This window comes from Eschscholzia californica, unplaced genomic scaffold, assembly GCF_041429995.1.
Source record: "Eschscholzia californica isolate CP2 unplaced genomic scaffold, dmEscCali1.0.p SCAF_3, whole genome shotgun sequence".
Taxonomy (NCBI): Eukaryota; Viridiplantae; Streptophyta; class Magnoliopsida; order Ranunculales; family Papaveraceae; genus Eschscholzia; species Eschscholzia californica.
The window spans coordinates 63,812,905-63,825,784 of record NW_028238420.1 but is presented as its reverse complement, the minus strand read 5'-3'; the positions used below and the strand labels follow the sequence as shown (position 1 = coordinate 63,825,784).

The 12,880-nt window shown below is 36.7% G+C and overlaps 1 protein-coding gene and 1 pseudogene across 1 annotated transcript; one reads left to right on the top strand and one right to left on the bottom strand.

The window, feature by feature from the left end:
• Positions 1–6,881: 6,881 nt before the first annotated feature.
• On the bottom strand, positions 6,882–8,333 carry LOC147553201 (AAA-ATPase At3g28580 pseudogene; annotated as a pseudogene).
• Positions 8,334–8,861: 528 nt separating this feature from the next.
• LOC147553200 (uncharacterized) lies at positions 8,862–9,653 on the top strand. The gene has a single exon (XM_086668690.1). It carries the CDS (start codon positions 8,862–8,864, stop codon positions 9,651–9,653), a length of 792 nt encoding a protein of 263 aa, XP_086524816.1.
• Positions 9,654–12,880: the final 3,227 nt, after the last annotated feature.

The following is a 12,880-nucleotide window of genomic DNA, read 5'->3' as shown; positions in this document are numbered from 1 at the left end:
CTAAACATGAATCATCAAAATATAAGTATAGTTAATGAAAGACATATCATGAATTTAAATAAGAAAAATCAATTGATCATTTAAAAGTACTTCGAAGATATTAGGTATGAGTTGAAAAAGTCAGACATTTACGCGATACTAAGGTTTCATCCTAACCCTAGATTAGATAAATTAGCTACTCATCACTAAAGAGATCATAATCATGGTGGGAGAGATAAAAATTAATAACATTAAAGAAAGAAAAAGATTCGGAGAAGAAAACACCTTTTTTTCACTTTTTTTTCCTTCTGCGCAGCCAAACAGAACCTTCGGGAAAATTACTTTCTCATCTTCCTGGAAACGATTTCCAGGTGAGAAAATAATTTTCCTTCTCTGTTTTTTCTCTTTCCTTCTCTGTTTTCTCCTTCTTTCTCTTTCTAAACTTTCTCTTCCTCTCTCTAACCAAACCAGCAACACTCTCTTTCTTTCTCTAACAGTAATACTAAAGAAAGAAGAAGAAAAAGATAATGAAATTTTATTTGAGTTTGATAAAATTGATTCAATCTCTCTCTACAGTATCTCTCTCTCTCTCTCTTAACTCGTCCTATCTAATCTTCTCTCTCTCACAAAGAGAAGAACTAAAATATGAAAAAGAAACAAAGACAGAAAAAAGAAATTCAAACTCTCCCTCTCTCTCTAGCTCTCGGGTTTGTTAATGGAGACCCTTCTCTCTCTCTAAACCTTTCGGTTTTCTGTTAATGGTCGTCTCCAGATACCCCTCTCTCTGTTCTCTTCTTTTCTATATGTAGAGAGAAATCGATCTCCCCTCTCTCCCTTGATTTCTTTCCTTCTTCTCTCGGTTGATTTCTTTCCTTCTTCTCTCGGTTTCTAAACTTAATTTCCATCTTTTGGAAATATTTGAGAGGATAGGAGAGAAATATGAAGGCAGCTCTCGGGTAGGCAGTTTATTGGAGGCGATTCAGTGCATCTCGGAGTAGTTTGAGAAGCAGCAACACATACTCGGAAGATGCCACGTGCATGGAAGCAGCAATAACTGTTAGGTCTGTTTTGGTCTACCGAGCAAAGCCCAGTACACACCCGTGTGTCCCGAAATAGTACCGCACGCTCCTACCAGCGTCCATCTGATGTGCTGTTATTCGCCACGTGTCATCCTCGAGTTCTGGTCAACTATTTATTACCGCAAGTTTGACCTGAGCTAACTTTCTCGTTCGAACTCCGATTCGACTCCCGTTTTTGCCATTAGACTCGTCTTGGACCCTACCTTCACATGAGCACTAATATTGACCAGAATACCCTCGTCATTAAAATGACCAAAATGCCCCTCAAGTATGTCTTTATCACGATGTTTTCGCATCGAACTCCGTAAATGAGACCTGAGAAAGAAAATCAAACAAATTATCAGAGTAACCGCTCGAACTGGACTAACTAACCCGAGTTAAGAGATTCAGATGAGACATTCTCATGTCCCATCAATAACGATCATCATAGATGTCATAATAAAAACAAAACTCAATTCGCTACTATTCTGTGGATCATTTGGAAAGCTAGATGTGACAGCTGCTTCAAGAATGTCAAGGCCGACACTAAAGATATCATTAATACTATTATTAGTTACCCGGAAAATCAGCTAGAGATCTCCACTACAAATAAGAAATATGTCGAAAAATGGAAGCCCCCGAATGAATCGTATTTGAAGATTAATGTAGATGCCTCTTACACTTCTATCAGCACCTCTATCGGAACGGGACTAGTAGTTCATGACTCAGAAGCTAAATTCATTGAAGCGGCATCATATGTTTCCAGGGCCAGAAATAGTGAAGAAAGTGAAGCAATCGCCATCCTCAACGGTATCAAATGGGCGATAGATCGAGAATATCAAAATGTCATCATTGAAAGCGACAACCATAGCATAATAAAGCATATCCAAGATAATCATCAAGCTATAAAATGGCTATCCAGGATCCATATCCATAAAATTCGAAAGATGATTACAAAGCTCGACAACATTATATTCCATCATACGAAGAGAGCTCAAAACTCCCAGGCTGACCTTCTCGCCAAGTGGGCTAGGCGGAAGAATCGTGAGATGAAGTGGAAGCATGTTCATTACTTTTTATCTAAGCATTATTGTAATGGAATATTAATTTAATCTAATGTATCGTTTTCAACAAAAAAAAAATACGCTAATTACTTTGAAATTCTGTGAAGAAGAAGATGAAAAACAAAATTTTTTCGTATGGTTAAAGCTTAAAATTGTGTTGCTATTTAATGTCTTATTATTTTGCCTTTTTTTTGTCAAAGAAACTTTCTGAATAATATAAGAGAAGAAACAAAAACGACCTAAATAATATAAGAAAATAAATATAAACTCCCTATATTAAAGAGGAATAAAAATTCAAATTCGATATAGGAAATTAATATGTTGCAAAAACTGATATATATGATTGAGTAATTAATATAGAGGTAATTTCTAAAAAGGTCAAAATAATATTGAAAATGAGTAGAAAAGCACAAAACATTTGAAAATTATTATTCAGGTCAAAAAGAGTGCAAATACTAAAATACCCCTTTTTGTCTTTTTGTGTAACTAAATTCTTTTATTTTTCTTTAAACTTTAAATCGATATAACTTTTGTTTGAGATGTCGGATTTCAATAAAAATTATATATTTAGAAATGATTTTTCATTAGCTTTCTAACAAGATCCACTTTCAATACTTTTTTTCGAAAAAAAAACCCAGAAAAAAACGGCGTTTTTTTCCTTTACGTTTTTATGCAAACGTGTTTGCAACATTCTGTTATGTAAACGTGTTTGCAAAAATCTGTTATGCAAACGTGTTTGCAAAAATCTGTTATGCAAACGTGTTTGCAAAAATCTGTTATGCAAACGTGTTTGTAACAATCTGATCTGCAAACACATGTTTGCATAATGTAAACTGCAAACTGTGTTTGCAAAATATAGATTGTAAACATGATTTGCAAGCTTTGCAGAATATAATTTTGAGTTGCATATCTTGCAAATTCGATTTGCAAATCGAGAATTATCGGGACAATAACTAAACAGTTTAAAATAATAAGTTCATCAAATTCAGATCCCTCTTAGAAGCACAATCCACACATCAACCAGCTTAATTGTCCCATATCTCCACCAAATCTAATATAAGTGTAATCTGAACTTGTTTGTCTCTCTCAGTCATTTTATCAAACATCTGTACTGCATTAAAAATGACATTGATCCACATATACAAATCTAGTTTCCACCATCTTTCATTGTCTTACAATTAAATGAAAAAAGATCTTAGGATCAAGAAAGATGGCATCATTAAATCTTGATGCATTAAATCAGTTCATTTAAATCTTGAATTATTTAGCCGCTGGAAACAACTTTTGGGGTTTCCCCTATCATCCACAGTACCTTTACGATTTTGGTTAGAAACAAAATTCTTTCTTAAGTTGAATGGAGGTATTGATGGTAAGTTAGGAAAATGGATTTACAATTGTTAAGCTTTTAATCACCAAATTCAAGCACCCACCTTAGTTTTGAATTTCTTATCTTTTCCTTTTAATGCTCTAGTATCAGCTACCTTATAACCTTGTTACATGCACGGTAAGCTTTTTTTTGCCATTACAGATTCACAGAGATGATTTAATGGCTTCAGCAATGACACACTATACGATCTGTGTGTGCAAGTTATCATCTACTATCAAAGCTAATACTGCTTCTGTAATGGTTCAAAAAACGACACTGTTTTTTTATACTTAGGGTTTTTTTTGGGGAAAGTTACATTAGAGTTCAATAATGTTCGTGATGAAGCAAATTGAAGAAGAAGAAGATTCGAAGAAAAGAAGAAACGTCGAAGAAGCATTAAAGAAGATTCGAAAAAAAGAATTAGCATTAAAGAAGAAGAAGAAGAAGAAGAAGATGATGAAGAAGGAAAAGCCCTAAAAATCTCTGAGATTTTTTAGAGAGAAAGTAGATTTTAGTGTGTAAGGGTATTTCGGGAACCAAATAGTTAGAAAATGACCTAAATAGTAATTATCAATATTATTCTAAACTTGAACTATTATTACCCATAATATTTTGGTATCTTCTACTTAATAGGAAAAAATCTTGGTTTTTTTAGTTATTATGTTAATTTTCTAAACCCAAACAATCATTTTCTCTTAATATATGTATATATGATTCAGTTGGAATGTGTTAAGTGAGATGGAAAGAGAAGGACCGTGGAAAGAGGAATACGATATAAAAGTCCCAATTGAAGCAAATGGCAATTGCTGTAAATAAATGAACTTATGTGGCTTATTTCTTTTCTTCTAATGTTTCCTCAATTAACTATGTGAATGCAAGCTGGCTATGTTTCCATGTTTGTCCTTCCTAATATGTAGGGTCAGGATCTCGAGCTGGCAGGGGTGGCCCTGGGCACAACCGAACAAAGCGTCGCTTCGGGCCACCGGCTTTTAGGGGCCACCAAAGACATTAATTTCTTTAAGAAATATACAAGAAGCCCAACTCGCTAAAAAAATTGTAAGGGCCCCGTTTAACAAAGGTTAAGTAAAAAGGGCCACCAAATTTGATGATCTTTAAATGAATAGTGGGTCCAACAGTTTGTTTGACATGAAAAAAAAAAATGTTTTTTGAAATTTGAATATCCAAATCATAAAATCCTAATATCCTTTTCTTTCTTCAAGCCAAAGTGCCAAATCGGACCCGAGAACACCCTCTTCTTCTCCACTACGGGATGAGTGATCCAATGTCATCTACTCATCTCACCTAGCCACCTAGTCACCTTCCCTTCTTGGATTCTTCAAAGTCATTGAGTTATTGCCTTATTTAAGATAGAACAAATCTTATTTTCTACTGTTTATTTACTTTTTCTCTCCCCTTCCTATTATATATAAATATATTGTTTTCAGTAAACTCAATTAGCAAAACACTTCAAACTGAAGATATAAATATTGATGTTACATTAGAGAAATTGAACGGACTCATTCGTTATCTTGAAGATTATAGAGAAGTGGGGTTTGAAGAAGACATGATTGAAGCTAAAGAGATTGCCATTAAGATGGGAGTTGAAGCAACATTTAGGAAAAAAACGTATTATTCGAAGAAAGAAACAGTTTGACGAGAATGTGTGTGAAGATCCATCAATGTCATCTGCAGAACCATTTAGAGTTAATTATTTCATATACATATTAGATTATGCTCTTTGTTCATTTAAGAGCAGATTCAAACAATTTCAGAAGTACAAAGAAATATTTGGTTTTCTGTTTGAGTTAAAAAAATTTAAACTCCCAAGATGATGGTGATTTGAGAGACTCATGTGTTCGCCTGGAAACCTTTTTCAAGCATAATGAGTCATATGACATAGACACTAGACTTATTTTCTGAAATGAAAGTGTTGAAGCATCTTTTACCAAATGAGGTCAAAAGACCAATTGAAGTGCTAGATTTTTTGAAAGATAAGAAAAGTTGTTACCCGAACACATGAATTTCTTATAGAATTATGTTGACTATACCAGTTACCGTTGCCTCTGCAGTCTGCACGAAGAAGTTTTTCTAAGTTGAAGTTGATTAAGTTTTATGTTCGATCTACTATGTCGCAAGAAAGGTTAAACGGATTAGCTATATTATCTGATGAGAAGGATATGTTTGACAATCTTGATTATTCGACGATTATTAGTGACTTTGCATCGAAAAATTTCAGAAGAACAAAATTTCAGTGATGGTAATCATCAAAATGAAAATATTTTGCAGTACTTACGATTTTCATGTAATACATTTTACAATTTGATAGAGAGGGCCACATTTTCAGACCTCGCTTCGGGCCACTGAAAAGTCAGGGCCGGCCCTGCGAGCTGGTATGAGCTCGAGCTCAATGAATCAATTGCCTTTTTTTTGTATGAATTGTGGGAAGATCAAGTTAGAAGGGAGTAAATAGATGTTTGTGGACAGACTTGTAACTAAATAGATTTGGATGCCTTGTTCTTTACCTGTTTTAACAATCCCATAATTTAAGGATATAGACAGCTGGACGTGGGCTGATCTTAAAAGATCGACGGTGGTGAACTCAAGCTCATATATCTATTATATAAAATAGAAGGGAAAACGATGACTGGGATAAACATCCTTATTTAATTATGTGTATTATTTAGAAGCCCTTCTCAAAATTTAAAATATAGTCCTTCGTAGAAATAAAGTTACCTATTTAAAAAACAATAATACTTTCCTTCTTAGAAATAAAATAACTAATTTAAGAAAAAAAAATTTCAAGGGTTAAAAAAAGAAAATAAAATCTCTCTCTATCAATAAAATAATAACTAATTTAAGAGAAAAGAAACAAAATAACTAATAAAAATCTCTCTCTCTCAATAAAATAATAACTAATTTAAGAGAAAAGAAACAAAATAACTAATAAATTATAACAATAAATTTCGTAACATTTGATTGATACAAGTGTCCGTGCCCTAGGGTACATATTAAAGGATGTTGTCTAGAAGTTCTGTAACAAAAATAATAACTAATTTAAGAGAAAATAAACAAAAAATAATACAAAAAATAATAACTAATAAAAATCTCTCTCTCTCTCTTAATAAAATAATAACTAATTAAAATCTCTCTCTCTCTCTCTCTCTCAATAAAATAATAACTAAGTTAATGAAAAGGAAACAAAAAAAAAATACAAAAAAATGAGGGTTTCCAGAATATAACAATAAAATTTCGTCACGTTTGATTGATACAACTGTCCGTGACCTAGGGCACGGGATATACCCTAGTCTCATTAATAATAAATCATAGGATTTTTATTAGTTGCCAAACAAACCAAGAAATATTACTTGAATTCATGAATCCGCGAATTCATGATTCCGTCATCCAAACACACCATTAATTTTCTTCTTTATTTTCCGAGAGAATCTCCTTCTCTTCGGTATCTCTGTCTAATGTTGGATTGTCTATTGCTTCGGCATCTTCTTTTCTTTTCTCAAAAACTTGGATCAATTTCTTCAAACAAGTTTCAGTCTGATCTTCATTTATGTTCTTAGGCATCAAATTCTCAGCAACATCAGCAGGAGTTATCTTTGTGTCACTAATCAAACACCTAATCTTATCAAACAAAATGTGTGAATCAAGATTCAAATAGTTCTTTGCCAATACCTTAAACCCTTCAAAACAAATATAAGACATTTCAATATGCATATCCATTCGACCTCTTCGAATGAGAGCAGGATCAAGTCTTTCTACATAATTCGTGGTAAAAACAATAAGACGTTCTCTACCACAACTCACCATAACCCATCGATGAAATTCAGTAACCCCGAAAGAGTTGCCCCATTTTTACCATTTCTTTTTTCCATCTGATCCAATTCCGCGTCCTCCATCTGACCATCTTCTCCGTTTTTACGATTGGTTGTAAGACTAATAGTACAATCAATATCTTCAATAACTATAACAGACCTATTCGATGTGTCAAGTAAAAGCTTTCGAAGTTCACTGTTCCCTTTAACCGAAGTTAACTCAAGATAGTTAATATCGTAGTTAGAGAAATTAGCAATGGCCGCAACCATAGTAGACTTTCCTTCCTGTACCAGGAGGGCCATATAAGAGATACCCGCGTTTCCAAGCCTTGCCAACTCTAGCATAATAGTCTTTTCCTTGAGTAAAAGCAATAAGATCTTCGACTATCTCCTTCTTCTTGATAGGATCCATTGCTAAATTATCGAACGTAGCAGGATGATCTAAAACTACATGACTCCATAACCCTCTACTAGACCTAAAAGAATCATTGTCCGAGTTGTTACTATAAAGTTTTCTTTGTCTAGCTCCCCTTAAAAGTGTTTTTCCTTGTTCAATAACTTTATCCATATACAACCTGGTGACTATATGGCGATATTTCACATGAAAATTGAGGACGAAAGATCGTTTCTCATCGGCTATAGTTGAAGATCCGCCGGAACCGGTTTGTTGGTTAGTTGTGCTTATACTCCAAAACAATGTAGCTCCTTCAAATTTATCAACAATGGATTCATTGTCATCCATGGTATAAACAACTTTCTTGTTTCTTCCAATTTGAGCTTTTAGTTTCATTGCATCTTGTGGAGATTTAGTACTAAGGTATGCCTCAATTGCTATATAAGCTGAGCTTCTTCTACTATACTCCCCTGGGTATTCTTGAATGCTTATTTCGACAAAATGATTCTTATGACCAAATAATTTATCTACGTATTTTTTAATGTACTTTCTTAGACGATCAGGGAAATATTGTTCCAACATAGTATATAAAAACATTATGGTAGCTAATCTTGATCCTACTTCTGTAAACGTCTCTCCCATTCCCATTATTGACATCTTCTCCTCTTGCTTCTTCTTCTTCTTCTACATCTCTCTATCTCCTTCAGTTTATGCTAGTACTATTTATATGGACTAGTAAATAGGTGAAGATTTTCGTTATTATAGAAAGAAACAAAGTTATGGGAATATATTTTTGAAAATAGATAGTAGTTCAAACAAAACTGTCTGCATATAGTGTCATATGTTAGAGGACACGGTCCCACTCCACTCGGTCATCCTACATGGACCGAGTGGATCCGATTGTATTTCAATATATTAGGAGATCTTGTATCTATTAGATAAGTATTAGTTAGTTTTGTATTTATCAAACTCCATGTACTATTATAAATAGGCAACCCATGTAACCATTATCAATATAACTGAAAGTGTTTACTTGTAAAACTCTATATTGATTCAAGCTTTCGGTTTCTCCCTCTCCCTCTCGTTCATCTCTCTCTCTCGGTTACTCAACCATAACAAAGAGGTTCAAGCCTCTTCACATGGTATAAGAGCCGTTTTTTTTTCTTCTCAAGAACAATGACTTCCGCTGAAACTTCTGAAACAGTTCAAACTTCTACTCATATCTCTGGTGGTCCGTTTGATGTTCATCACTCGGATTCTCCTACCACCATTGTTATCACGCCTCTTCTCACAGGCGATAATTACTCCTCATGGTCTCGAGGAATGATCAAAGCTCTCCGAGCTAAAGATAAGTTAGGATTCGTTGATGGAACGATTCCTAAACCCACCGATCCTAACGAACTACATCTTTGGGGACGATGTAATGACTTGGTTTCTAGTTGGCTTGTCAATTCAGTTGACCCATCTTTACGTTCTTCTATCCTTTACGATGATAATGCTTCGGATGTATGGAAGAACCTTTATGATAGGTTTCATCAAACCAACGCTCCGAAAGTGTTTCAACTTAAGAGAGCAATTTCGAATCTCAAACAAGAAGGTTGTGATGTTTCAACCTACTTCACTAATCTTAAAGCACTCCAGGACGAACTCAACTCCTTGATGATTACTGAACCATGTATCTGTGGACATGGACGCTCTTTGATTGATCGAACCAATCAAGATAGAGCGATGGAATTCCTTCAAGGTCTTCATGACCGGTTTTCGGCTATTCGTAGCCAGATTTTACTTATGGAACCGTTTCCATCGCTACTTCGCATTCACTCACTTATCAAGCAAGAGGAGGTCCAGCAAAACCTTCTCAATCCTGTCCAAACGATGAACGAAGCTGCTGCCCTAGCTATTGGTTCAACCGAGAATCATTCCAACCGTTTTGATCGATCCGATCGTTCTCGTTCTAAACGACCGTGACCGTTCTGTGACAATTGCAAAACACATGGTCATCATATCTCAACTTGCTATCAAATCCATGGCTTTCCGCCTCATTACAATCAACGAAATCGACCACGTACTCGATCGGATCCCATGGCAGCCTCGGTTGGTGATTCAAACCCACAAGGGGTGCCTTCAGCGACATCACTAACAGCTGAACAGTACCAATCTGTTTTAGCTCTGTTGGACCAGTCCAAGCAATCATCTAAGTCAGCTTCTACAGGCACCACAACTCATCACATTAACCTAACAGGTAAGTCCTTCCTCTCATTCGGTCCTACTCCTTGGGTTATAGATTCGGGAGCCGCAAAACACATATGTTCATCTCTCTCCCGTTTCTCTAATTACTCGGTTGCTCCACCGGATTATTATGTTCGACTCCCCGATGGTACTAGGGTTCGCGTACTTCACATTGGTTCCGTATATTTTTCCGACACTTTTTATTTAGAAGAAGTTCTTCATATACCATCCTTTAAATTCAATCTTCTTTCTATTTCTCAAATCTCAAAATCTCTTAGTTGTATAATCTTGTTTGATCTTGATTTGTGTCTTTTTCAGGACAAAGCAACGAAGAAGAAGATTGGGCATGGTAGTCTTCACGAAGATCTATACTTCCTTCGCACGGAGCGTCCTATTTTTTCCGTTTCTAGTCTAGTTGAAAAGAGTCCTAGTGGTAGTTCTTATGAGATTTGGCATTGGCGTCTTGGTCACCCTTCTCTATCTCGTTTTAAGTATTTCAATTCCAAACTTTCTTGTATGAATTTTAATTTTATTTCGAATAACGTACCGTGCGATATTTGCCCTTTATCTAAACAATGTCGTTTGCCATTTCCTTCTCGTATTTCTACTTCTTCTAAATTATTTGAATTGGTTCATATGGACATATGGGGACCTTTTCCCGTTCCTTCCAACTCTGGATGTCGTTTTTTCCTAACCATAGTTGATGACTTCTCTCGTTGTACATGGTTATACCTTATGAGCTCTAAATCAGAAGCACCTCAATTAATTATAAATTTTTTTAATTACGTCTCCAATCACTTTCAATCATCAATCCAAACCATCCGTTCCGACAATGGATTGGAATTCACAAATCACAAACTACAACAATGGTTCAACGAAAAAGGTATCCTCCATCAACGTAGTTGTACGTACACACCACAACAAAACGGTGTGGTTGAACGTAAGCATCGTCATATCCTCGAAGTAGCACGTTCCTTGCGTTTACAAGCTCACCTTCCACTCTCCTTTTGGGGGGAGTGTGTTTTGACCGCAATTTATCTCATAAATAAATTGCCTACGCCAATTCTTCGCGGCTTATCTCCCCACGAAGTATTGTTAGGATCTCCTCCGGATCTCTCTCACCTTCGAGTTTTCGGTTGCCTATGCTATGCTAGAATACCTCTAGTCAAAACTAAAATGGACCCACGAGCTTCGGCCGGTATCTTCGTCGGTTACCCGAAAGATCAAAAGGGTTACCGTGTTTATGATATCACCACTCGACTTATATTCACTTCACGAGACGTGATCTTTCATGAGGATCGTTTTCCAATGGCAACGAAAGCCTCGGTACAGTCATTACCAAGGGACGTTCCACGTCCATTCCTTTCTATCTCGGATAATGAGACCTTCGATTACCCATTGTCCTCTCATCAATCCCGATCGACTGACCTCAGCCCGACTAGTCGCAACACTCCACTGTTGGTGCCGACAGAGGGAGCGCTTCCAGACAATGGCCTTCCGACCCACTCCTCTAGTGGGCCTGTACTGGGAGCGCCTCCAACAAATCGATCAGTTACAAATCCTTCTGGGGTGCCTCCAGAAAACCCCATATCAGCATCCACTTCGTCTACCGACCCTCCTTCGGGCGGGCTTCCAACAGACTCTGTCGAGGTGCCTTTAGACTCTGCTGGGGTACCTTTTGAACACCCCGAACCAGAATTATCTTCGTCTGACTCTCTGGTTGTTCCAACCAGTCCCGTACCGGGGCGTCCCACTAGGGATCGGAAACCACCGGCCCATTTAAAAGATTACGTGTGTTCGACAACCAATCAGGTTGCATATCCTCTTGAGAAATATTTTTCAATTAATTCATTCTCTTCCTCTCATCAATCCTTCCTTTCTTCGGTCCTCACGACAACCGAACCCACATCTTTCAAACAGGCTATGAAATCCCCCCACTGGAGGGAGGCAATGAAACAAGAGATCTTAGCTTTGGAAACCAATAACACTTGGTCCATTACTCCACTCCCACCAGGAAAACGCCCAATTGGATGCAAATGGGTATATAAAGTGAAATTTAAATCCGATGGGTCTGTTGAGCGTTATAAAGCTCGCCTAGTAGCTAAAGGCTACACTCAAGTTGAGGGGTTGGATTACACCGATACATTCGCTCCGGTAGCCAAATTGGTTACCGTAAGAGTTCTCCTTTCAATTGCGGCCATTAAGAATTGGCCACTTCATCAACTTGACGTAAATAACGCCTTCCTTCAAGGCGACCTAAATGAGGAAGTATATATGAAACTTCCACCCGGTTTTTCATCTGAGGGGGAGTCAAAGGTCTGTCGCCTCCAAAAATCATTATATGGCCTTAAACAGGCATCTAGACAATGGTTTTCAAAATTCTCATCTGTCCTTCTCACTAAAGGCTTCACTCAATCTAAAAGTGATTACTCTCTCTTCACTTTCAATTCACAGTCTACTCAAATTTTTGTCCTAGTATACGTTGATGACATTGTCATCACAGGTAACAATGAGATTGCAATTTCCAAATTGAAACTATTCCTCGACAACACATTTTCTCTCAAAGACCTAGGTCGCCTGCAATATTTTCTCGGAATAGAAGTCTCCCGTTCCAAACAAGGAATATTTTTATGTCAACGCAAGTACGCCCTTGACATTCTCAAGGACTCGGGCCTTACAGCTTCTCGCCCCTCTGACTTCCCAATGGAGCAGAAACTCCGCCTAAGTCCATCTGATGGAGAACCTTTGGCTGACCCATCTATTTATCGTCGTCTGATCGGTCGTCTCCTTTACTTAACTGTCACACGACCAGATATCACATTTGCAGTAAACAATTTAAGTCAGTTTATGCAAACACCCAGTTCACTTCACTTAGAAGCAGCACATAGAGTCCTTCGATATCTAAAAGGATCGCTAGATAAAGGAATTTTCCTATCAGCAAACAGCTCACTCGAAATCACAGGTTA

Coding starts and splice junctions, on each gene's coding strand:
- LOC147553200 (XM_086668690.1), top strand. CDS start 8,862: ATGACTTCCGCTGAAACTTCTGAAACAGTTCAAACTTCTACTCATATC.